A 26,905-nucleotide genomic window follows, 5' to 3' on the forward strand; every position below is an offset into this window, starting at 1 on the left:
GTTTGTGTGCGTGTTGCTTGAGATTACACTCGGTTAATGACATTATAATATGAGGGGAACAAGTGGTGACTGGGGCGGCGATTAAACCGGTGTCGTAGTTCTGAGAACACCCAGTATCATCCCACTACATGCTTCTATCTGGTCCTGCCTTTTATTCTGCATCTTTGTTCAAACAAAGCAGTGTGCAGTCACAACAGAGTGACCTTTGCGTTAGATGTTGGGTCAGTCCTCGGAGGGAATTGTGTACAACAGCTCGTCTCAGAGAGTCCAAAGAGATTCTACACAGCAGACGCTGAAAGGAATTAGGAGGACCAGGCTTTCACACCAGGCTGGTAAAGCAGCTTACTTGATATCTAAAACACTTGCTCTCTTTGTTTAATCCATCTGGGCATGTGAAAATTATGGATATTGAACTTTGCGGGCCCATGATGCCAACTTTGTACAGCTAAAAACCCAACGTGAGGTTTTATCCGTAAAGCTAGTGGTCTGTGATGCTTGGAAAATGCTGGCATTGCAAAATAAGCACAGGGCAAGCCTATATTTGGGCTTAGAAATGAATCGAGCATTAACATCAGTGAAGGAAATACTAACTTATTTCCGTAGGTAACATTTAACAAGCCCGAGCTTGCCTGTACATAACAGGCTGCATGAAACAAACTGAATAAGATGATTCGTGTCACCAAAGAAAACAAACTGTAGGTGTGATCACACTTATAATGATGTTTCTAATATTTGAGGATGATGCCACAGCTCTGTCCCTCACACATACACACACATTTTTTCTCTTCTTCTCCTCAAGTCCCCAGCTGCTCTTGAGAAGGCTTTAAAACCACTTTTGTGCTTTGTGCTCGTGATGCTGTTGGTGCATGCGTGTGCTTTTAATGAGGTCACCACGTCTCTCAACTCTCGTCCACATTGCAGGGGAATTTAGGCCCGTTTAATATGCTAATTGAAAATGAGAAGCTAACTGCTCCTCTGGCGAAGGCCTGAGAAGAGAAAGACAGCTAGGCAGACAGAAAAGGTAGATGAATAGATTGCATGACTAATTGCCCTGTGACAATCAACGCTGCCTATACTTCTATTGTCGAATTAGATGGATGGAGCACATCCCATTGAGTTTCTGTCAGTTTCAGTAAGAGGAGCACCCTGTGGAGAAAATACGTCACTTGTCCACATGGTGAGATGCACACACAAATACACTGAGAATGAAGCATAGGGAGCTCTACTTGCAGTAGAAGAAGGGGAAGGCCAAGGTAAAAAAAAGAAGAAGAAGAAAAAAGTCAAATCTGGAGTGAGTGTTGGCACAGGGGCCTACTTAGCTGCTAGGCTGATGGGTTTGCTGATTTGACTCATTAACAAAAGTGTGAAAAGTGTGATTTTTATCCCCGTTTGTCACCTGTGTATCTGCATTAATTTGTCTTGATGTGCTTGGTGCTCAGTCATCAGTTTTGGTTTTGTGAAGACTTGACAAGAAAACATAAAGATATGCCCCCTGCTGGCCCAACTGTGTGAAGCTCTTTACCACTCGGGTGCTCATGCTTGTACACAAACTGACCGTCTATGTCTGATCTCCAGGAATCGTCAGACAGCAGCAACACCACTGTGGAGGATGAAGATGTGAAAGGTAAGACTGCAGAGACACAGGAGGTAATAACATGACACATTTAAAAAGGAGTACTTCTGAGATCGTGACAAATTTTGGATTACCACTTGACATTTCTAGTGAACAAATGTTATAAATATCACACGAGGCAGACAAGTTCTCTTACACTCTTAGGACTGCTGCTCTGCTCGGCATGAGCTTCTTGTTTGTTAAAGGCAATATCATGAGCCTGAGGCGGGGAATGCATTTTAATGCCAAACTCCTGCGACTGGCTTTGTCTTCGTACTGGCTTGTTAGAGGATTTATTTTCTATGAGATATGTTTTGGTTTCTGAGAAGGTGAACATTGGTGTCATCGTGAATCCTGACCATTTTTAAAAGCTCACAGAAAAAATGGCTTCATAACTTTCTTTTTACTGTGTGGACACAAAAAAGAGATATTTTAAAAGTATTAGTTTGAAACATAAGAGTAATATGTACACATCAATGTGTGGTATGGATTGTGAAAATGTGACTTTTAAGTCCATCATCAGGCAGTCAACCAACCGGCTTATAGCTGACCTCTTACTGACCCCTCATGGAGCCTGGCTGTATTGCTTCTTTCTGCAGGTTTTTAAAAAAGCTGAAGAAAAGTGTGTGTGTGTGTGTGTGTGTGTGTGTGTGTGTGTGTGTGTGTGTGTGTGTGTGGGTGTGGGTGGGGGTGTGTGTGTGTGTGTGTGCCTCTATGCCAACACACTCAAACACCCCTGATCTCCACATCAATGCATCTAAATCGGGTGTATAATTTTGGTGCTGGGCATACAGAACAGAATGTGTCAATCCAGCTCCTCCTCTTCCTCCTCCTCTATTTGGAGGCTTTTCTGCTTTGTCACATATTCTCTAGTAACCATGGCTGAGCCATAATGTAATACTGTAGTAGAAATGAACCGTGTTGGAAAGAGCAGTATTCAGGTAGAAGAAAATTCCAAATTCAGGGTTACCTCAACATGGCGACGGCTGAGCCGATGACAGAGACGTTCCATCGTCCAGAAAAGAGACGGGAATAGAGAGAACGTTTCCTGTCTCAAAGTAGATACTGGACCTGTTTTTCATCAGTTAATATGTTACAATAACTTTTATAATATTCCATGCAAACAGCATGTTCAGCTGGGTTTGTTTAAAAGTCTTGATCAGTGCCACACTGTTAACTGCCTTTAGCACAAGTCTCTTAGGATCTATTAAAGAGCCCGAAAGGAACATTTTAGCTTGCCATTGATGTATCGCTCCCCTGGTGTTTGCAATTTTCCATTTGAAAATGGTTTCTTTTTTTCGCTCAGTATCAGATTTTCTGATAAATTTGACTTTGTATAATTGTTGTTATCAGTTTAGAAAACATAGTTGTGTACTATGATATCTCAATACATGAGTTAATCACGATATGATATTCCATTAAAAGACAATAAATTGAATTACTGCCCAGTCCGAGATTGATGTCAAAGGCATTCATTAGAGTAGCGGACCACTTTTCCATATCTCGAAAATATGTAATTCTATGTCAGCTAAAATGCCTTCTGAATTGAGATGTCATGCAATATCAGATTCATTGAAGTTCACCGTGTTGCTCATTAAAAATGAATGATTAAAACTACCCCCCGTGGAAGTAGAGTGACCCAAAGGAGCTTTGCGGCACCTGAATGTCCTGTACACCCGCAGGCTCTACTGTACTCAGCCTGCACACACAGTGAAATGTATGTTCCCCCTACCCATGTCCTTCCCTTCCAGGGTCCCAGATTGGAGCCCTAGCACCCCACCCCTCTGGCAGGAGAGGGCAAGGGCACCTTGGGAGGGGAGGTCGGGGCTAAAGGGGGAGGTGTCTAAATTTAGCCCCTGTGGCAGGAAGCGGAGACGGAGTGCCCAGAGAGGCGTTAAAGTCACACCGCTCTGCTAGCGCCACCCTCGGATAGTAGTAGTCTCACACAGCGGTTTTAAGACTCTTAAGATACGAACCCGCGGACAGCACGGTTAGCGCCAGAGAAAACTACAAGAGCCAGGTGAGTGCGGGAGGAAGGGGAGTCGTGTTTGGTTAGTGGAATAGTTTGTCTCATGTTGGCCTTTTGTAGGATCTTGTCAGGTCAGTGAGTGCCCGACAGCTGGTTTGTAACCCAACACCTGTGCTGGCTCTTAGAGCATCTGACCACACAACTGTTGTTACTGTCAATGCTTTTATAGTAGAAAATATACCAGGGAGACTTGTCTGAGGGCTGCTTGTCGTTAATCTACAGTTTCATTGTGTAGGTGATTATTATTCACATTTGTGGGATTACTTTCTGTTAAATTGCTAATGCTCAAGTTGTTCTTTTTGTGACATGTGTGGCATTAAGTGCTAATTGATGGGATGTTTCTGCCCTGGACTTCCGACGGATCACCCGTCAGTCAAGCAGCGCTGCACTCTGACATCTTTTTTTAATCTTTAGATTTCCTGTTGGTTATTTTAATTTTCAGAGCGCAGAAAAAAAATATACACTTATTGATGCAAACGTGGTGGATTGCTCTGAACAAAACACTCTTTAACGTCTTTCCTCTCCTGCCGGTCGTGTGCCAGCAGAGACACTTTCTTTCCCTCCGTCAATGAGTGTTCATTTATTGCGTTTCCTTCTGTGCCAGCTGATTAAACAGACAAGCTGTTTAGAGTAACATCCGACTCTCTCATTATCATGGCCAACACCATTGTCATCGTCATCCATCTTCTGCTCACTGGAAATACTTGCGTTAAATCTCAGTAAAACCTCACAGCAGCTACTTGTAAATCCTGCTGAAATGGAGCCATTAACTGGGATAACGAGGAAAATGCTTCTCTCTCTCTCTCTTTACTAATGAGATCTGGTGGCAGAGGACTGTCAGTCAAATTAGCTGTCATTTCTCAGAGCAGGAAAAGTTTGACTGGGTTTATCATTTTGTATTTATCTTCCCCCACCATGTCATCTAACGCTCTCTTCGCCTCTTCCCATCATTCCTCACTGTGACATTTCTGTTGTGTGTGTTTTTTTGTGTGCACAGTATGTGTGGCTGGTTGACATCTCCTTTTGTATGTGTGTGTGTGTTTGTTGGTCTCATTCTGTGTGTGCGTGCATTCTCAGGAAAGAGCTTAGACAACACCTCGCTTAAGGCGCAGTCCAGCACAAGCTCCCAGCCAGATAGCTCTCAGGGCTCAGCTGCTGTGCACTGTAAGTCACCAAATGCAGCCTGTAACACACACTCGCACATTCATGATGCTCTGCTTGCTATTCTCCTTGACTTAATCCTTCCCTGTGTGTATTCCATTCAGCGATGCTGCATGTATTAAAAGCATACATCTGCTGCCGTTTAGCACCACTAAATCCCTCTCGTACCCCGACTTATACTGTGATTCATCCCTCCATTAGAGTCTTCTTAGTCAGCAGCATTCTAACGAGTCACTATCACACTCTAAAACGCCCAATAACAATAGTAGAGAAAAAAAAAAACAGAAAAAGCACAAGCCGTTCTGAAAAACCCTGAGATGCTTATTATTTCTACTCCCATCCTCCCACTGTTCCGCCCACGCCACGTGTGTTCAGAATAACTCGTTGGCTCCTTCTCATGGACGTATGTGGAATAGCAGCACAGTACAGCTCCATACATTTCTACGTGATTTTTGCATTGTGTGTTTTGTGTTCCCTTCACCGTCACACTTTGTCTCGGAGAGATCTAATGATGCATCCGGTACCAACGTTTCACAGTTCTGCTGAGTGGCCTGTTTGTCTGTCTTAGCGCTCTCCCAGTTAACGCTTGTTCAATCCGAATGACCAAAATGCTTCGGTCAACCTTCCATTAAAGTGCACTGTCTCCCATGTTCCTCCCTTCCTCCCTCCTAAACTCAGCTGCCGCAAAGTTTGCTGACCTGCTGGGCTCAGTGCGTAGGGGCTCAGGGCCCACATCCGACGGGGAAGGGAGACCCAGCACTCCACCTCCCGCTGCCCTCTCCGCCCCCTCCCCTCCTCACACCCCTGTTGTCCCCATGCAGAGTAAGTAGAAAAGAGCAGGAACAGGGAGTGGGCTGTAGACGGCCTCTGGAGGAGGGAAAACACATCAATTGGTATCTCCCTTTCCTCTGTTGCCTTGCCAAGAAGATGATTGCATTGGATTGATTCCTTCATTTGTCATTATGGGAGAGGAAGAAAAAGGAGTAAGATAGTGTATTTCTAAGCTTGACATAGATCAGCATCTTCTTTCTAATGATGGCTTCAGGTTTTGTAATTTCTGCAACTTTAGAAATGTCTTTAAGAGTTTTCTTTTGGACGAAGCGTATTAAGTTAAGGACGGAATGATACTAAAGCAATGCTGTATGTTAAATCAACTGCAAAATCAAACTACATGGCTGTGAAACAAAGCCAAAACCTGTTCAAAAAGTATTAGAAACACTTCATTACTATAAACATGGGTACTGAAGTTTATTTCATACACCGTCCACTGCTGCTGTAAATACTCAATGGACGACCAAATATGTATTATACCACCGCTGAAAATAGTCCCAGACAAATGCACTATTTACTCCTGTTTGAGTAACATTTGTTAAAACCTACAACGCTAAAATTATTAAGGAAATTACCAAGCCTTTTTCATATTTATTTCCCCTTTTATACATTTACAACAGATTTATCACTTAGACCTATAGACCAGATAAAATAGCCAAATGTAATAGTTTTACAATTCTATTATTACTTTTGTAAGAGCATAGCTATGCATCATTTAGATTCTGTTCTGTTTCTTTCTTTGGTGCTCCCATGACGTGGCACCGTGTTGACATCACATGTCAGTTTGTAGCACCGGCTTCCATTGAAAGTGATTGACTTATAGCCGGTTGTTGTGTCGCTTGTAGTGTAAACAGACCGACAGGAGGTTTGAATAGATTTGCGAGGTAAACTATTTCTTTTTAGCAAAATGCTCCGAGTGAATTTGAGTTCCCTCTTTTAAACAGTGTGCATGCCGAAGGGCTTTTATTGTGAAAGGTTATTTCCAAAGGGATTTCTTCATTCCTTTATTCTCTAATCTGTTCTTTTGCATTCCTCCATCACCACCATCCATCCATCCATCCATCCATCCATCCATCCATCCATCCATCCATCCATCCTGCCTGGACGGCACTCAAGTGTCTCGGCTCACAGACCTGGTAAGCAGCGTCCGCAGGGTGCCGGTGGCCCCTGCACCCGAGGGTGACGCTGCACCGGTGCCGGTACCTAGTGCCAGGCCCACCCCTCCACCTGCACACACCACCTCCCCACCTCCCCCTCACTCTCCCTCCAGCCCTTCCCTGTCCTCCTCCCAGAGTGAGTACAGAGCGTGACCCACCTCAACCCTACGCATACCAGCCAATCACGGGGTGCCTAATGAAATGACGTTTCAGTGCAGGCCTGTGTGTGAGCAAGCCCATGTAACAGTGTGTGTGTGGTCTGCTTTTGGGAGGTACACAGAGCAGAGTGCATTGTGTTACAGTCAGCTAAGTTCTGTATGTGTTCTGGTGAGCACCGCTGACTGCGCTCGGATTTCTGCATCGTTTGGTTGACGAGTTGTGATGTGTGTAAAATACACAGTTGGCTTTATTTGCGGTGATGTAAGAAGATGCCTCGTGCATGCTCGTCGTTCAGGATCACATGATGAGCGGGGCTCTCTGTTGAAAGTGTGTAGATGTTTGATCTAAGAGTGAATTAACAGCATCCATGCATATTTTCCCAGCTCATCATATTATATAAACGAGTTTAGAGAAGTTTGGTTTTTCACAAATAACAGAGTCTTCAGTGAGTATGAATGTGTGATGGGGTTCTAACTGCCTTTTGTCTGAGCATCTGTGTTGTGTGAAAATTTAAAAGCATTTAAAACTGTTCTCCGTCAGTCCAACTGTTGCGATTACTTCTGATTAACTTCTGTGCCTACTGTCCTCTGCAGCACGCAAACAAGAAATTATCAAGATCACCGAGCAGCTGATAGAGGCAATCAACAATGGCGACTTCGAGGCATACGCGTGAGTGCACTTTCGTGTGTGCCCAATGCATAGAGTTTTAAGTAAAAAAAGAAACACGTGTCTTCATTAACATGTCCTGCACTTTCCTCTCCAGTAAGATCTGCGACCCTGGGCTGACTTCGTTCGAGCCCGAGGCGCTGGGCAACCTGGTAGAGGGGATGGATTTCCACAGATTCTACTTTGAGAACCGTAAGATTTCTAGATTCATTGTCATTTGTTATCATTCTTTAAATCGCAGTCTTGCAGTCTTGCTTGTAGAAAAACATCTTTTAAATCTTGTTTTATTCCCTGGGTTTTTTTCATATCGTTTCTTCTCTGGTTTTAGTGTAAACACGTCTGAGTTGTCTGAATCACAAAATAGAGCTCATAAAGAGAAATGTGGTTAGTCTTCTCTATTTTGCTGCTGTACATCTCAACATTTGTCCTAAAGCTGGTTTCAAGTGTCAGGAATAGATATTGGGACACATTAGGACTAATTTTACAGGAAGCATCAAATGAAAAATTAAAGTAGAGAAATCAAAAGCTCCTTCCTGAAGAAACAAGATTCGCCATCTATGGCTAAATATGTTCCACCCTCGCCGAGGTTGAGATGATGAATGTCACACATGCACCACACGTTGCCTAGTTTGTATTTTCCGGCTCATTCATTTTGACATTGTTCTTTTCAGTTTTGGCTAAGAACAGCAAGCCCATCCACACCACCATCCTGAACCCCCACGTCCACCTGATCGGCGAGGACGCGGCCTGCATCGCTTACATCCGCCTCACTCAGTTTGTTGACAACCAGGGTCGGCCGCGGTCCAGCCAGTCGGAGGAAACTCGCGTCTGGCATCGCAGAGACAGCAAGTGGCAGAACATCCACTTCCACTGCTCAGGCGCACCGGCGGCGCCTCTTCAGTGAGGTATGGGCGACAGCACTGGGGCATCTGGGAGAACACCTGACAGCAGAAGGCGTTTGAACTCTTTTGCTATTTTCAAACTGCTTCTTCAGAAAGGAGCTGAGGCTGTTATATTGTTGTATCTGCTGTTATATCCTGAAAACAGCATGAATGATGTCAATCCAATCATCCACTGTAGGAGTTTAACCCAATTTAAAGATTCGTATGCACATTTTGAAGTATCGCATTAGAAAAGCTGAATGGAAGCGGCAGTGTTCGATAAAATGTTAATTGCAAATAAAACATTTGTGATTTTTACCTCTGTCAAAGTTCTGACATGCGAGTTGACGCTGTTTTGTTTTTTACTTCTCAGGGTTGAATGCTCTAACTTTGTCTGTCAGGAGAGCTCTGCTGAAGAGAGAGAGGAGGAGGAGGAGGAAGGTATGAAAGAACATGTCCGGTGTCGGTTTGGGGACAGGCCCTTCAACAACAAACCTTCACTCACTGGACGCCTGGCCTCAACCCCCAGCATGCATCTCTTCTCTTACTACTCCTGTCTGTCACCTGCCCTACAACATCTTCTGACAACTATCAAACAAACAGCTCAAAGTCCTTCCTCTTCTTCCCTCCGGCACTCTGGGTGATTGCCGTGTTTTCAGCACTCTCTTCCTTCCGTCTCTTCTTCCCACACCCACAAATTTTGTGACGCCACCCCTCTCGCCCTCCTATGAATCCACACTTGTGTGACTTAAACACTGCACTTGAAATACAGTATGTAAAGTTTTAAGCAAAATCTATTATTATCAGTACTATATTATTATTAATGAATTATTATAGCAATTGTATATGTAATTTGTATAATTCTACATTCTTGATGCCAGTGGTTTCTAGAGTTGAAGAAATGTTATTTAGTTTTTCTCTTTATCTTTTTAAGGAAGCATGTTTTTTTCCCATATTAATGGTTGTTTATTTGTTGCTTTTTTAAATTGTGGCTATTAAGTGGAAAATTATATTAGCAGTTTTTGTAAGTTGCTTCTTGTATGTGAGCTACAATACTGCACCCAAACTCATGGTCAACATTGTTGTTTTTCTCTTTTGGGGTTTTCTTTCTAACTTTTTTTTTGGAAGTGTCTGATGGTGTCATGTCTGACTGTAGAGAGCGAGTCCTCGTTTGTGTGTCTGAACACGTTACTTTTCCCCTCGCTGTAATGAGAACGGCCGGGGAAGGCGTTCGCTGAGCTCGGTGTCTTCCTGCCTCAAAACGCAAACATTTCAAACATAATTCAAACACATTCAACACAAACCGCATGCAATGGGAGTTTTATTGTGATTTCACGTTTCCATCTTCATGGATAAGGCTGTAATGGTAGAATGGAAAATAACATTAAAAAAATCACTTTCTCGTCACAGTGAGAACAATAAGAGGTTACTCGATGTTGGAGGCGGCGTACAGACGCGTTTTGTTTCAACAAGAAACTTTTGCGTTATAATAAGACATCCCCATTTCACTCTGTCCCCAAATCAGTTGGTGTGTTGTTATAAAGACACATAATTTGTATGTTCCATGTTGTGATCAGAAAAATATCAGTTTCAGAGACAAAATATCATAGCCCACATACAGACTGTGCTTAATTTAAGGCATCATTGGATTTTCATTTGATTTGATGAGATGTTTTGACACAGATTTCAGCTATACTTTTACTAATTCATAAATGCATCGACATTTTGTTTATGTATTATATTGTGTCGCCCACTAAGACACAAAACACTTAAATGGAGATAAAATGGATAAAAAAGGCCCGAAAAATATGTCTTGTAATACCAACTTGTGATTTAATGAAAGAGGCGTCTTGTTATTATGGAATTTGGTAATAATTAGAGAAATATGTCATACTGTAACATCAGCATGTTGTTATAATTGCAATTTTTTTTCCCGACAGAGCTATGTCTTGCTCACAGTAACAGTGATATGCTCCCTTTTCTAGTATTTTGTGCAAAGAAAAAGGTGCTTGGGGATGGGATGCACTGTTGGTGACTCCTGCGGTTGCTAGGCGACAGCTGAATACCCGCTTTTCCTAAAAGTTGTGATATTTTTAACTCGCTAAAATCTCGGTGCTGTCTGGAACGCAACACCTTCTTTTTCAATTTAAATGACGAACAAAAGTCAGAAGGAATCCCGGAGGTCCTGCGTGATCTTTCTCACTTCCAAAGCTGCAGTACGGATAGCTTTTGCCACTGCCTGTTTATTTGTACAAAGCACATTCACTTATATATCAGCAATATATATATATATAATCACCAATATCAGCCATGAAGAATCAGGGGTGTGTATGCTTGAAGCCCCGACACGTGGGAGGATAGTGAGGTCAGGCTTCTCTTCTATGTAGCCTGGTTCCTCATATCAGGGCAGTCCTTTGCCACAGGGTGAAGTGTGTGTGTGTGTGTGTGTGTGTGTGTGTGTGTGTGTGTGTGTGTGTGTGTGTGTGTGTGTGTGTGTGTGTGTGTGTGTGTGTGTCTCTGTGTGTGTGTGTGTGTCTCTGTGTGTGTGTGTGTGTGTGTGTGTTCTACACTGAGAAATATTGGTGTGTGTGAGAGATGGAAGGAGAGAAGGCTTTATTTTGGAGGACTTGTCGGTCCCCTGCCTTCAGCACTTGGCTCTTTTTTTGTTATGATTTAATTTTTTATCTTGTTTTATGTTTTTCATGTATTATCGGCTTTTTCTGACATAAAGTGCGTGTGCCAGGGGTGGCGGGATTAATCGATGGATTGCACTGCAAACAGTTTTATTGAGGGTTTGACTTGCAATCAGCTCCTCTGTACTTTGCTCGTCCGCCATTGGCTGCCTTCACATTTGTCTCGCTCCTATTGGTCAGACCAGGATATTAAAGAGAACGGGCCGTCGGTTTGGTGAGTAGTCCTCAGGTTTCTATTTATTTTTAATATTTATTTATTTATTTTAGTGGATATTATTAGCGTGCTTTTCTCTCTTTTTTTGTTTTCCTACTGTACAGCTCGTGCACTCGCGCACATTTGTTATTGTTCAGAGGGAGTCTACTCCATGTAAAACATGACTGTTTTTAAAGGGATATTATACCCAATTTGCATCCTGCATGTGTTTTTCTGTAACGACCAACATGGCGTGTGTATTACTGTTTCTTTCTCTGCTGTTTTTCTTCTGCAACTTTATTGAAGTTGATTTTGACATTATGTTTTGCAGTTTCACGGTTTCCATCGTTTTCTCCTGCGTAGGTCATAACCACTTTGCCAGAAGTGGGACATCCATCACTTTAAATCTCGTAGAATACAGGGTTGTATTTTGAGTGAACCGTCCCTCCAAAAGCTTCATCTTCACCCTTTTCTGTTACGGTGATGAGGGGTTTTTTTTTCAAACGAACCTCTGATGCGTTGTACTATACCTGTGTCTCATCCAGGCACAGTGTTAATGGCTAGTTAGCTTTGTTCCTACAGTAAAAGGTCGAAGGTTACCTGATTACCTTATGTGATCAACTGGACATGACCCCCACCTCTCTCCAAAACCGGAAGAGATAGCATGTACAGTACAACGTGTTCTTCTGTTCTTCGTACTGTGTTTACTAGCCTTGGAAATCAATATAATAGGATTCACATATTTAAAATGAAGTACACACTATTACACAACTGCAACTAACTAACTAGTGTAGCGTAGCTGGCATTTTCTTTGCATGACAGTCAACGGGACACTCGTTTTTTGGTGTTTTCCTTTTGATTTGGTTTCTCATTTTCTACTGAATGCTGTTAGACTCGACCTTTCTGTCTATTTTCTCAGCTTTTAAAGTGCATATAAACCAATATATTTGATATAACGAAGGTGCTTAAGATGATCAGGATGATGGTGTTAATGACTGGCATTATGAGGATGTTGACAGTGATGATGAGGATGATGTGATGAAGATGATCTCGCATGCTTTTCCACGGGGCTCTGTGTTGTCAGTGCAGAACGGCTGCCTTTTGTACGGAGCTGAGAGAACAAGTTTCAAGGCAGTTCAGAGTGAATGAGCTCCAGCAGGGGGCGCAGTCACGCAGCGTAAAGAGCACACAACACACACAGATAGACGGCAAGTTGATTCTTCTAATGTCGTTGCACAATAAGTTGACTTTAGTGTAAAACCACTGTTAAATAAGAAAAAAGCTTCCATTGTAATTATTAATTATGATTCCAGACATATTTTACATCCTTTCTCAACGAAATGAACCGATGCCACTGAATCTGATCCATGCTGACATGACAGTATATGATTAATTGTGCAGCCCTACATAGAAACCACTATAGCTGTCCTTTCTTGAGGTTAGTGTGAGTTCTGCTGCCTTCCTGTCCGATGAAGTATTACAGAGATGAACTCTGAACCTCTGCCATCTTCTTTCTCCAGCCAGTGACTAAGTTACACTGACAACACGGAGTTGGCTTCTCTTCCTCTTTCACTCTTTCTCCCATTCCCTCTGCTTCCAACTTTATCCAATCATTTGTCTGCAGTTGGCTCTTTCTAGTTTCCCTTTGTGTCTTTTTGTCACTCTGGGTTTCTTCTGTATAATAATATTAATCCTCTAGTTCTCGGATTCTTCAGATGATTGCTCTGTTCTTTTACTTGCTACACGTGTTTCTATGACTTCAAGGAAATGTGTTAAGGTGTTATCAATAAAATGATCATTTAAATAGAAAAGTGAATCCGTTTCTGTGTTTGCAAACACATCAGGTTGCAGCACAGCTTTGATGTGTGTTGATAGACGTCGGGACAAAACTCATTCTATGTTTCTGACCAGAATATTTGCTGAAAAGTGTCCCCACTCCGGTCCTGGACAGGAAACAAACAGCAGCTCCGCCTCACTTTTTAATATATATAAAATGTATATAGTTTTAAGATATATTATTGGAAATGAGACTTCCTTCTGACATGTGGGATATGTGTGACGCTGTTAAAAGCCAACTAAAACATATTGTTGCTAACATGAACAATAATTAAACATTACAATAATTTATTAGGAAATAAACTCACAAATTTGTTCAAATTCAAGGTTTTGTTGTCTTTATTTTTCTGCAATTTTCTGAAAACCATCAACAGATTAAATGACAATAGGAACACATTTTATTTGCAGCCCTAATCCACACAATCTTCAAGTGTATTTGATGGACTTGTTACATTTTGTTGCACTTTTGGGCTGCTCTCATGTGGATTTTACCTGGAAGAGAAATATTATCAAGCAATATATGCAGAAGTTTCTACAGTTAAAGAAACACAAATAAAGACATTGTTCGCATGCGTGAAACTAAATAAAAAGAAAACACTTTTTTAATCTGATTAAATGACGACCACCACTATAAAACCCTAATGAATCCCTGAGAGCTCACCTTCCTCCCTGAACATCACAGAAACCTCACTTTCACAGATTTTGATATCAGCAGTTTTAGCATCACCAGCCGATCCAATACCGAACCAGGGGAAGAGTTTCTCAGTGAAAGTGTCTCTGTAAGTGCAGATGTGAGTCATGTCTTCAGGGTTGTAGAAAGACACCTGTCCCCCATCATAGTCCAGCTGGACTCTGATCCTCCGGAGACTCTTCTCCACTCTGACAGTCTTAGTTCCATCAGTGTATTCTCCACTGTAATATCTTAAACGCCAGATTCCATACTTTGGTGTCACAGTTATCTCTCCCTTCCTGTCATATGACTCTTTAGCCAAACCTACAAACCAGTAAGGATGGTCTCCCACCTCCACCTCCCAGCTGTGTTTCCCTGAGCTGAAGCCCTCAGAGCCCAGAACGGTGGCATACTTAGTGTTTCTCTCTGGATTGTCAGGAAGCTGGAGGATTGTGTCTCCATGTCTCACCCTGGTCAGATCATCAGACAGACAGAGATCAGGGGATGCAGTGTTTGGGTCCAGAATGACAGGACAGGTTGCCCAGATGTTTGGCCACATCTATCAGTGCTCCTGAGACCAGCTGTGGATCAGACCGTGAGCTCTGGACTCTGGTTCTGGTCTGAGTGGATTTATAACTGCTGAGGAACGGCACGTTGTGTTTCTGCAGGTCTTCTTCAACAGCAGAGATGCTGTCTGACAGAGAGGAGATCTGCTCCTGAATCACCTTCATCTCTCTGCTGATCCTCTTCCCCTTCTGCTCCTCTTCCTCCCTCAGAGCTGCCAGTCTGGACTCCTCTTCCTCTCTCAGGAACTGGTAGAGCTTGTTGAACTCTGCTCTGATCTGTCTCTCTGTGGACAACAGCTGCTTCTTGGAGTGTTCAATCATTTCACTGTATGTTTCCTCCACTTGTTTGTGTTTGTCCCTCTTGTCCTGCAGAGACTCCAAGTCAGATTTCAGCCGCTCCTTCAGGTCACTGACTGCTTGTTCTATAGAAACCAGCTTGTGACCCTGGTGGAGAGAAAACTCACAGACAGGACACACAGCTCGATCTTCGTCCTCACAGAACCAATACGGGACTTCTGGATGTTTATCACACACAACTTCCTCTTTCTCCTTTTCTTTTACCGTCTCAGGTGAAACATTATTCTGTCTCCCAGCAAAGGAGTCAGCCAGTCCCTTCAGGGTCAAGTTCACTGCCGGTTCACCGGTTGAGGACATTACTTTACAAACGGGACAGTTTTTGTTGTCCGCTTGTTCCCAGAATCCTTGCAGGCAGCTTGAACAGAAGCTGTGGTTGCAGCTCAGAGACACAGGATCTGTGAAAGTCTCTGAACACACGTGGCAGTTCAGGTAACTTTCAAGAACATCTCTCTCAGCCATTTCCTCTGGTGGGAATTATCCTTTAACAACAAGACTCACCAAATCTGTGTCCCTTTACGGATTACAATCCTTCTGTTAGGATCCTTCAACCTGGAATGGCGTCTCACTTCAGTAACGTCGAGTCACTTTTAAGTTTCACTTTCCATCTTTTAAAGTTAATAAACTGACATTTGATTGTGTCACCAGCAGATGGTGCTATTTGATTTACTGTCAGATTTCACAGCAACTTTGCACATGAAGTGGCGTAACATTATTTTATTGATGTTTTATTAAAACCATCAACAGATTAAATGACAATAGGAACAGACTTTAGTTGCAGCCCTAATCCACACAATCTTCAAGTGTATTTGATGGACTTGTTACATTTTGTTGCACTTTTGGGCTGCTCTCATGTGGATTTTACCTGGAAGAGAAATATTATCAAGCAATATATGCAGAAGTTTCTACAGTTAAAGAAACACAAATAGGGAGTTTGTTGGTATGCATGAAACTACAGTAATGTATAGAATATGTCTGACAATCAACAGTCACACTTGGTCGAGAGAAAACATGGAGATTATTACATCAACATTCACCGTTTGGTCCATTCTGAACAGGAAATCTTGTTTTATTTCAAATAAAACATTTTTAAATCTGATTAAATGACGGCCACCACTATAAAACCCTAATGAATCCCTGAGAGCTCACCTTCCTCCCTGAACATCACAGAAACCTCACTTTGACAGATTTTGATATCAGCAGTTTTAGCAGGGGTGGCGGGATTAATCAATGGATTGCACTGCAAACAGTTTTATTGAGGGTTTGACTTGCAATCAGCTCCTTTGTACTTTGCTCGTCCGCCATTGGCTGCCTTCACATTTGTCTCGCTCCTATTGGTCAGACCAGGATGTTAAAGAGAACGGGCCGTCGGTTTGGTGAGTAGTCCTCAGGTTTCTATTTATTTTTAATATTTATTTATTTATTTTAGTGGATATTATTATCGTGCTTTTCTCTCTTTTTTTGTTTTCCTACTGTACAGCTCGTGCACTCGCGCAAATTTGTTATTGTTCAGAGGGAGTCTACTCCATGTAAAACATGACTGTTTTTAAAGGGATATTATACCCAATTTGCATCCTGCATGTGTTTTTCTGTAACGACCAACATGGCGTGTGTATTACTGTTTCTTTCTCTGCTGTTTTTCTTCTGCAACTTTATTGAAGTTGATTTTGACATTATGTTTTGCAGTTTCACGGTTTCCATCGTTTTCTCCTGCGTAGGTCATAACCACTTTGCCAGAAGTGGGACATCCATCACTTTAAATCTCGTAGAATACAGGGTTGTATTTTGAGTGAACCGTCCCTCCAAAAGCTTCATCTTCACCCTTTTCTGTTACGGTGATGAGGTTTTTTTTTCAAATGAACCTCTGATGCGTTGACATGTGTCTCATCCAGGCACAGTGTCAATGGCTAGTTGACTTTGTTCCTACAGTAAAAGGTCGAAGGTTACCTGATTACCTTATGTGATCAACTGGACATGACCCCCACCTCTCTCCAAAACCGGAAGAGATAGCATGTACAGTACAACGTGTTCTTCTGTTCTTCGTACTGTGTTTACTAGCCTTGGAAATCAATATAATAGGATTCACATATTTAAAATGAAGTACACACTATTACACAACTGCAACTAACTAGCTAGCGTAGCGTAGCTGGCATTTTCTTTGCATGACAGTCAACGGGACACTCGTTTTTTGGTGTTTTCCTTTTGATTTGGTTTCTCATTTTCTACTGAATGCTGTTAGACTCGACCTTTCTGTCTATTTTCTCAGCTTTTAAAGTGCATATAAACCAATATATTTGATATAACGAAGGTGCTTAAGATGATCAGGATGATGGTGTTAATGACTGGCATTATGAGGATGTTGACAGTGATGATGAGGATGATGTGATGAAGATGATCTCGCATGCTTTTCCACGGGGCTCTGTGTTGTCAGTGCAGAACGGCTGCCTTTTGTACGGAGCTGAGAGAACAAGTTTCAAGGCAGTTCAGAGTGAATGAGCTCCAGCAGGGGGCGCAGTCATGCAGCCTAAAGAGCACACAACACACACAGATAGACGGCAAGTTGATTCTTCTAATGTCGTTGCACAATAAGTTGACTTTAGTTTAAAACCACTGTTAAATAAGAAAAAAGCTTCCATTGTAATTATTAATTATGATTCCAGACATATTTTGCACCCTTTCTCAACGAAATGAACCGATGCCACTGATTAATCTGATCCATGCTGACATGACAGTATATGATTAATTGTGCAGCCCTACATAGAAACCACTATAGCTGTCCTTTCTTGAGGTTAGTGTGAGGTCTGCTGCCTTCCTGTCCGATGAAGTGTTACAGAGATGAACTCTGAACCTCTGCCATCTTCTTTCTCCAGCCAGCGACTAAGTTGCACTGACAACACGGAGTTGGCTTCTCTTCCTCTTTCACTCTTTCTTCCATTCCCTCTGCTTCCAACTTTATCCAATCATTTGTCTGCAGTTGGCTCTTTCTAGTTTCCCTTTGTGTCTTTTTGTCACTCTGGGTTTCTTCTGTATAATAATATTAATCCTCTAGTTCTCGGATTCTTCAGATGATTGCTCTGTTCTTTTACTTGCTACACGTGTTTCTATGACTTCAAGGAAATTTGTTAAGATGTTATCAATAAAATGATCATTTAAATAGAAAAGTGAATCCGTTTCTGTGTTTGCAAACACATCAGGTTGCAGCACAGCTTTGATGTGTGTTGATAGACGTCGGGACAAAACTCATTCTATGTTTCTGACCAGAATATTTGCTGAAGAGTGTCCCCACTCCGGCCCTGGACAGGAAACAAACAGCAGCTCTGCCTCACTTTTTAATATATATAAAATGTATATAGTTTTAATATATATTATTGGAAATGAGACTTCCTTCTTATGTGGGATATGTGACGCTGTTAAAAGCCAGCTATACTTAGTAAAACATATTGGTGCCAACATGAACAACAATTAAACATTACAATAAATTATTAGGAAATAAATTCACAAATTTGCTCAAAATCAAGGTTTTGTTGTTTTTATTTTTCTGCAATTTTCTGACACTTTGAAGAAAACCATCAACAGATTAAATGACAATAGGAACAAACTTTAGTTGCAGCCCTAATCCACACAATCTTCAAGTGTATTTGATGGACTTGTTACATTTTGTTGCACTTTTGGGCTGCTCTCATGTGGATTTTACCTGGAAGAGAAATATTATCAAGCAATATATGCAGAAGTTTCTACAGTTAAAGAAACACAAATAGGGAGTTTGTTGGTATGCATGAAACTACAGTAATGTATAGAATATGTCTGACAATCAACAGTCACACTTGGTCGAGAGAAAACATGGAGATTATTACATCAACATTCACCGTTTGGTCCATTCTGAACAGGAAATCTTGTTTTATTTCAAATAAAACACTTTTTAAATCTGATTAAATGACGACCACCACTATAAAACCCTAATGAATCCCTGAGAGCTCACCTTCCTCCCTGAACATCACAGAAACCTCACTTTGACAGATTTTGATATCAGCAGTTTTAGCATCACCAGCCGGTCCAATATTAAACCAGGGGAAGAGTTTCTCAGTGAAAGTGTCTCTGTAAGTGCAGATGTGAGTCCTGTCTTCAGGGTTGTAGAAAGACACCTGTCCCCCATCATAGTCCAGCTGGACTCTGATCCTCCGGAGACTCTTCTCCACTTTGACAGTCTTATTAGCTACATCAGTGTATTTTCCACTGGAATGTATTAAACACCAGATTCCATACTTTGGTGTCACAGTTATCTTTACCTTTCTGTCACATGACTCTTTAGCCAAACCCACAGACCAGTTAGGATGGTCTCCCACCTCCACCTCCCAGCTGTGTTTCCCTGAGCTGAAGCCCTCAGAGCCCAGAATGGTGGCATAATAAGTGTTTCTCTCTGGATTGTCAGGAAGCTGCAGGATTGTGTCTCCATATCTCACCCTGGTCAGATCATCAGACAGACAGAGCTTGAAGGATGCAGTGTTTGGGTCCAGAATGACAGGACTGAAGTGGACCACGTCCTTCATCTTCTCCCAGACCCTGAAGGACAGGTTGCCCAGATGTTTGTCCACATCTATCAGTGCTATCAGAGACCAGCTGTGGATCAGACCGTGAGCTGTGGACTCTGGTTCTGGTCTGAGTGGATTTATAACTGCTGAGGAACGGCACGTTGTGTTTCTGCAGGTCTTCTTCAACAGCAGAGATGCTGTCTGACAGAGAGGAGATCTGCTCCTGAATCACCTTCATCTCTCTGCTGATCCTCTTGCCCTTCTGCTCCTCTTCCTCCCTCAGAGCTGCCAGTCTGGACTCCTCTTCCTCTCTCAGGAACTGGTGGAGCTTGTTGAACTCTGCTCTGATCTGTCTCTCTGTGGACAACAGCTGCTTCTTGGAGTGTTCAATCATTTCACTGTATGTTTCCTCCACTTGTTTGTGTTTGTCCCTCTTGTCCTGCAGAGACTCCAAGTCAGATTTCAGCCGCTCCTTCAGGTCACTGACTGCTTGTTCTATAGGAACCACCTTGTGACCCTGGTGGAGAGAAAACTCACAGACAGGACACACAGCTCGATCTTCGTCCTCACAGAACCAATACGGGACTTCTGGATGTTTATCACACACAACTTCCTCTTTCTCCTTTTCTTTTACCGTCTCAGGTGAAACATTATTCTGTGTCCCAGCAAAGGAGTCAGCCAGTCCCTTCAGGGTCAAGTTCACTGCCGGTTCACCGGTTGAGGACATTACTTTACAAACAGGACAGTTTTTGTTGTCCGCTTGTTCCCAGAATCCTTGCAGGCAGCTTGAACAGAAGCTGTGGTTGCAGCTCAGAGACACAGGATCTGTGAAAGTCTCTGAACACACGTGGCAGTTCAGGTAACTTTCAAAAAGATCTCTCTCAGCCATTTCCTCTGGTGGGAATTATCCTTTAACAACAAGACTCACCAAATCTGTGTCCCTTTACGGATTACAATCCTTCTGTTGGGATCCTTCAACCTGGAATGGCGTCTCACTTCAGTAACGTCGAGTCACTTTTAAGTTTCACTTTCCATCTTTTAAAGTTAATAAACTGACATTTGATTGTGTCACCAGCAGATGGTGCTATTTGATTTACTGTCAGATTTCACAGCAGCTTTGCACATGAAGTGGCGTAACATTATTTTATTGATGTTTTATTGATTAAAACCATCAACAGATTTAATGACAATAGGAACACACTTTGTAACAATAGGAATTGTTGTTAGGAACCTGTATTCAGTTCAGTGTTACACACGGACATGTTTTGAAGTGACACCACCGGAGTTACCGGACCGAGCTGAATGTACCTTACACGCTAAAGTTAATAAAGTTTATAACCCAGCAGGGTTAAGCAATAAGAAAGTGTACGCTTCGTGTGAAGAAGTAACAGACTTTAACATGGTGGCAGCGGAAGAGGACTCGGTCCGAGTACGTGCATGTTTTCTCCGGTCGTAAGAGAGTTAGCTGATGCTAGTTTTAGCCGCTAGCGTGAGACTGCCGTGTGACGCCATGGACGGACTGAAGCCGCCGCAGACGCTGTGTCTGGACTCCAGCAACCTTTCGAAAACGTGGAAGAATTGGAGGGACGAGTTTGCTCTCTACGTGGATCTGGCAATGGTCGAGGCTGATGATAAACAGAAGGTAAAGCTGTTCAGCTATCTTGTCGGCGAGAGCGGCAGAGAACTTTTGGATACTCTAATGGGCGACACAGCTAAGGATGCATGGAAAATAGAGGACATAATCACAAAGTTTGATGATCACTGCAACCCCAGCGTGAATGAGATTGTGGAACGCTATCGTTTCTTCACGAGGAACCAGGGCGCCAGTGAAAATATAGACAGTTATGTCACGGAACTGAGACTGTTGGCAAAAACATGCAACTTTGAGACTTTGAGAGACTCGCTCATACGCGATAGGATTGTGTGTGGAGGCAGCAATACGGCTATGAGAGAAAGACTGTTGCGGGAGAGAAACCTGACACTGGACACATGTTTGCAACTGTGCAGAGCCGCGGAGCTCTCTAAGGAGAACGTGAAAACCATCTCCGCACCGACGGTAGAGGTGGTACATGCTGTGCAAGGAGCGCAGTACCAGAGGAAAGCAAACAACAGAGTGGAGTGTAAATTCTGCGGGAAAACACATGAAAAAAGTAAACAGAAATGTCCGGCGTTTGGGAAGAAGTGCGCTAAGTGTGGCAGAGAGAACCACTTTGCAGCAAAATGTAAAGCAAAACCGGAACAAAGGTGGAAGAAAAATGTGAGTACTATTGCAACAGAATATGTGAGTGATGAGTATGAAGATATAACCTGTATCACTGAGACAGTGGATGCAGTGGAGACAGACACAAACACAGATGTGGATTCAGAGAGAGTAAAGGATGGAAAAGAGAAGGACACAATTAAAGAGGACACTCAGCTTCTCTATGCTGGCATGCTACTAGACAAAGGTCTGGTCAGATTCCAAATAGACTGTGGTGCTAGTTGCAACATTATCCCCATTAACCGGCTGAATCCAGACATTAAGCTAGAACACACTAACAGTGTACTAGTTATGTACAACAAAAGCAAACTGAGGCCATTGGGAAAATGTAAAATTAAAATAAGAAATCCAAGAAATCACAAACAATATCGCTTGGAGTTCCAAGTGGTAAATGCGGACGGTGCAGTGCCTCTGCTAGGCAGAAGAGCCAGTGAGGCAATGAGACTGATTAAAGTGCACCATGAGAATATCATGACAATAGACAGTATAGTCACAACAGGAAAAACTGAAACAGAACAGTGGACAATGGAACAAATTAAAACAAGTTATGCTGATGTGTTCACTGGAGACGGCTGTCTTGAAGGAAAATACGAAATGGAGATGGACAGCACAGTGAAGCCGGTGCAGTTGCCAAAGAGACGGGTCCCAGTCGCCCTGATGAAACCACTGAAGGAAGAGCTCAAAGACCTGCAACACAGAGGAATAATCACTCCTGTAGAATGCAGCACGGACTGGATCAGTGCTGTGGTGGTAGTACAGAAACAGAACGGTAAGCCAAGAGTCTGTATTGATCCCAAACCCTTGAACAAAGCATTAAAGCGCAGTCACTTTCCACTTCCAACCATTGAGGACATTTTACCTGACTTGTCCAGAGCTAAAGTGTTCACAGTGTGTGATGTCAAGAGTGGATTCTGGCATGTACAGCTGGAGGAGGAATCCAGCTATTTGACAACATTCGCTACTCCTTTCGGACGTTACAGATGGCTGAGGATGCCGATGGGCATAAGTCCGGCCCCTGAGATATTCCAGAGAAAGCTCACACAGGCGTTGGACAATGTACCTGGTCTGTACATCATTGCGGATGACATCCTGATCACGGGACAAGGGGAGACACAAGAGGAAGCAGAACGGGATCACAATGAAAAATTAAAACAGTTTCTTGACAGATGCAGGGAAAAGAACATAAAACTAAACGCAGAAAAATTCAGACTGAGACAAAAGGAGACCACATACATCGGACACCGCTTGACAGCAGATGGACTCAAAGTGGATCCTGAAAAAGTGCGTGCCGTGGAGCAGATGCCGGCACCGACGGATGTAAAAGGAGTGCAGAGGCTTCTAGGTATGGTAAACTACCTCACCAAGTTTTGCCCTCACCTCTCAGACCAGTGCAAAGTGCTGAGAGACCTGACACACAAAGACAGTGAGTGGAAATGGACAACAGAGCACGAGGAGGCATTCCTGAAACTTAAAGAGAGAATAGTGAACGCTCCGGTACTGAAATATTATAACCCAGATGAGGAGCTGACAGTACAATGCGACGCTTCAGACACAGGCTTGGGCGCAGCGCTCATGCAGATGGGAAAGCCAGTCGCTTTTGCAAGCAGGGCACTGACACAGACTGAGGGTCGTTATGCCCAAATAGAAAAAGAGTTTTTAGCTATGGTTTTCAGCATGGAAAAATTCCACCAATACACATATGGTCGCAAAGTGACGGTCCAGAGTGATCACAAGCCGTTAGAAACCATAGTACGAAAGCCACTACTGAGTGCTCCCAAAAGGCTGCAGGGCATGATGCTGCGCATACAAAAATATGATGTGGACGTTGTGTATGTGCCTGGACGGGACATGTTGCTAGCTGACACGCTCAGCAGAGCCTATCTTCCTGAGAGTACACCTGTGGAAGATGAAGTAGAGACTGTCAACATGGTACAACACTTACCGATCTCATCTGACAGACTACAAGACATACGGTCTGCCACAGAAAAAGACAATACATTGCAGCTTCTCATTAAAACAATGATACAGAAATGGCCCAACGATAAAGCACAGGTACCAAGTGGAATCAGGCCTTACTTCTCATTGCAAGGAGAACTAAGTCACCAAGATGGAATCGTCTTCCGGGGTGAGCGAGCCGTCATTCCGGACACACTGAGATCAGACATCACCAGCCGATTACACTCATCGCATCTGGGTGTTGAAGGATGCCTACGCAGAGCTAGAGAGTGTGTCTACTGGCTAGGCATGAACGATCAGATAAAAAAGTATATTGCCAAGTGTGATATCTGTAGATCAATGGACAATAAACAACAGAAAGAAACACTAATATCACATGAAGTTCCGAGCAGGCCGTGGGCAAAGGTGGGCACAGATCTTTTTGTGTTTGACAGTAAAGACTATCTCATCAGTGTGGATTATTTCTCAAACTTCTGGGAAATAGACTACTTGGCGGACACTAAATCTACGACAGTGATAAAGAAACTGAAAGCACATTTTGCCCGCCAAGGAATTCCGGATACAGTAATCTCGGACAATGGCCCACAATATTCGTCCCAGGACTTCAAAAAATTCAGTGAACAGTGGGGATTTCAGCATGTGACTTCATCGCCTGGTTACCCACAGAGCAATGGCAAGGCCGAATCAGCTGTTAAGACAGCAAAAAGACTTCTCATCAAAGCCAAAGCAGCTGGGCAGGATCCTTATCTTGCTCTTCTGGACCACCGCAACACACCATCACAGGGCCTGGATAGCAGCCCAGCACAGCGGCTACTAAGTCGCCGTACCAAAACACTGCTGCCAACGAAAGCAAGCCTGCTAAGACCAAAAGTTGTACGGGTCAGTCAGAATCTGAAAAACAAGCAGCAATGTCAGAGTACATACTACAACAGAGCAGCTAGAGACCTGGACATACTTACCGCAGGTGACTGTGTGAGGATACAGCCACTCCCACCCCACACTGTCTGGAGACTAGGTAGGGTGCTGAAGCCAGTTGATGGGAGATCCTATGAGGTTCAGTTGCACTCTGGAGGAGTCATAAGGAGAAATCGCAGACACCTCAGGCGTGCACCTGGAGTGACTTTCAGTGACCCTATGGACATTGAGATCAGCATCCCCAGTCAGCCACAGGCTGTGGGAAATGAACGTTCAGAGACTGTTCCTGTCCCTCACACTGTCCCAGCAGGACATACAACCAGAGACACTGATAACAGAAATACCCCTGTCACGACCAGAGCTGGTCGTACAGTGGTGCAGCCACAGCGATATAAGGACTGTGTGTTATCATGCTGAAAGATAAAGTGATATGCAGATGTTTATATGCACTTTATGCTCTAAGAAAGGAAACAACAACAAAAGTTATGGTTTGCATATGTTGATATTGATGTGACCATTTGCACATTTCAAGTTCTTAGCTAAGGGTTGTGTAATACAAATTTTGAAATAATTTTGAAATGGTTATGAGTACAGTTTTGTTTGTAAACTGCTATTTGCATCAGTTGCTGAGAGAAGATTTGAATTTATGAACATATGTAACTGTTTATGATTGAATAATAAGCACTGTTGGTATTAGAGTTTTGTCTGTTGACTAAAGTCAAATTTTGAGATAACAGCACTAACTCTCAAAAGAGAAAGGATGTAACAATAGGAATTGTTGTTAGGAACCTGTATTCAGTTCAGTGTTACACACGGACATGTTTTGAAGTGACACCACCGGAGTTACCGGACCGAGCTGAATGTACCTTACACGCTAAAGTTAATAAAGTTTATAACCCAGCAGGGTTAAGCAATAAGAAAGTGTACGCTTCGTGTGAAGAAGTAACAGACTTTAACACACTTTAGTTGCAGCCCTAATCCACACAATCTTCAAGTGTATTTGATGGACTTGTTACATTTTGTTGCACTTTTGGGCTGCTCTCATGTGGATTTTACCTGGAAGAGAAATATAATCAAGCAATATGCAGAAGTTTCTACAGTTAAAGAAACACAAATAAGGAGTTTGTTGGTATGCATGAAACTACAGTAATGTATAGAATATGTCTGACAATCAACAGTCACACTTGGTCGAGAGAAAACATGGAGATTATTACATCAACATTCACCGTTTGGTCCATTCTGAACAGGAAATCATGTTTTATTTCAAATAAAACACTTTTAAATCTGATTAAATGACGACCACCACTATAAAACCCTAATGAATCCCTGAGAGCTCACCTTCCTCCCTGAACATCACAGAAACCTCACTTTGACAGATTTTTGTCCTCAACCGGTTCACCTGTGTATGGCGGGTCAGCCATACACAGCAACCATAAGATGACTGTAGGAGACAGCAACTCTACCACCACACACATGCACTACACACTTAAGTTCTATTTACATATGCTTTATCGCGATGAATTACATGCAGTGTCACGACCAAATATACACACCACTAGAGTGTCACCCATGCAGTCCCAACACAGAAGGAAGCTGTGTGTCAGTGCGGACCCGGCCTTTTCACAGAGTCAAGCTGTAGATACAAAAGAAAACAGGAACATTAGATGACATCGCCATCCAAATGACTACCACCCAGGACATCAAGTACAGTAGAAAATATACACTAATTGCCTCAAGCCTACAAATCAAATAAACAGCAAAAACTAAATTGACAGTAGAAAACAGTGGCTGGCCTGGTCCTTTAAAGAAAACACAAAAATGCATTAGTTTGCAAGCCCAAAGTTCAAGAAATTGCACATGAGTAAAACACTAAAAAAAGGTAATAATATTATAAGCCTACTTTGCAAGGGTACACAAACTCCCATAATTAATATTGCGGGAGCAGAGAGAGCAATCCAGTGCATCAACTATTAAAAAGGAAACAAAGTTATAAATACCACAATCTAAAAATATGTTTAAAAATACAGATAATCATGTATATAATACATGTATATTGTTTACCAGTATCTGTGCCACAGCATCCCTCAGTGGTCACGTCAGTCCTGAACTGAAACATAAATAAATAAAATCTACTTAAAATATCTTTCATGTAATGTTAGCATTTCCACACAGGTTAAAATACTTAACACAAAGAGCGTTGGCCGCACACAGAACCTGAGCTACTCCATGCTAAACCATGTTTAAAACTACTGAGCATTACCATCAGTTTTGCAGATTTCACCCTCTATGAGAGGTAGAGTACACCACACCGGGTGCTGCAGCCAAGTCAAAAAGGGCTCTCCACTGAGACACACAGCACTTTATCACTTCCTGCTTAACACCTGGTTACACGGCCGCAGGCAATCAACTGGTCATGTGAGTATGTGTCCATGGCAAG

At 42.7% G+C, this 26,905-nt stretch overlaps 1 protein-coding gene and 2 pseudogenes across 35 annotated transcripts in view; 1 reads left to right on the forward strand and 2 right to left on the reverse strand.

The window, feature by feature from the left end:
• Positions 1-13,233, forward strand: part of camk2b1 (calcium/calmodulin-dependent protein kinase (CaM kinase) II beta 1) — a 59,167-nt gene extending 45,934 nt beyond the window's left edge. For 9 of the 33 annotated variants that reach the window (XM_084024023.1, XM_084024016.1, XM_084024019.1 and 6 more), the window contains 5 exons: positions 1,576-1,624; positions 7,543-7,618; positions 7,713-7,807; positions 8,287-8,520; positions 8,870-13,227. In XM_084024023.1, coding sequence (XP_083880149.1) covers positions 1,576-1,624; positions 7,543-7,618; positions 7,713-7,807; positions 8,287-8,519 — 453 coding nt within the window. In that variant the 3' untranslated portion in view covers position 8,520; positions 8,870-13,227. Of the gene's footprint in view, positions 1-1,575; positions 1,625-4,718; positions 4,806-5,480; positions 5,625-6,749; positions 6,927-7,542; positions 7,619-7,712; positions 7,808-8,286; positions 8,521-8,869 lie in introns of all 33 variants that reach the window. The other 24 variants (XM_084024035.1, XM_084024007.1, XM_084024039.1 and 21 more) reach the window with 9 other exon arrangements.
• Positions 13,234-13,604: 371 nt separating this feature from the next.
• On the reverse strand, positions 13,605-15,386 carry LOC311023201 (zinc-binding protein A33-like; annotated as a pseudogene). The gene has a single exon. The product of its transcript is annotated as a zinc-binding protein A33-like (transcript).
• Positions 13,790-20,337, reverse strand: LOC311023200 (zinc-binding protein A33-like; annotated as a pseudogene). Its single transcript, XR_014599315.1, has 2 exons — positions 18,723-20,337; positions 13,790-13,815 (listed from the first exon to the last, which is right to left on the reverse strand). The product of XR_014599315.1 is annotated as a zinc-binding protein A33-like (transcript).
• Positions 20,338-26,905: the final 6,568 nt, after the last annotated feature.

Source organism: Eutrigla gurnardus (genome assembly GCF_963514095.1).
Source record: "Eutrigla gurnardus genome assembly, chromosome: 13".
Lineage (NCBI taxonomy): Eukaryota > Metazoa > Chordata > Actinopteri > Perciformes > Triglidae > Eutrigla > Eutrigla gurnardus.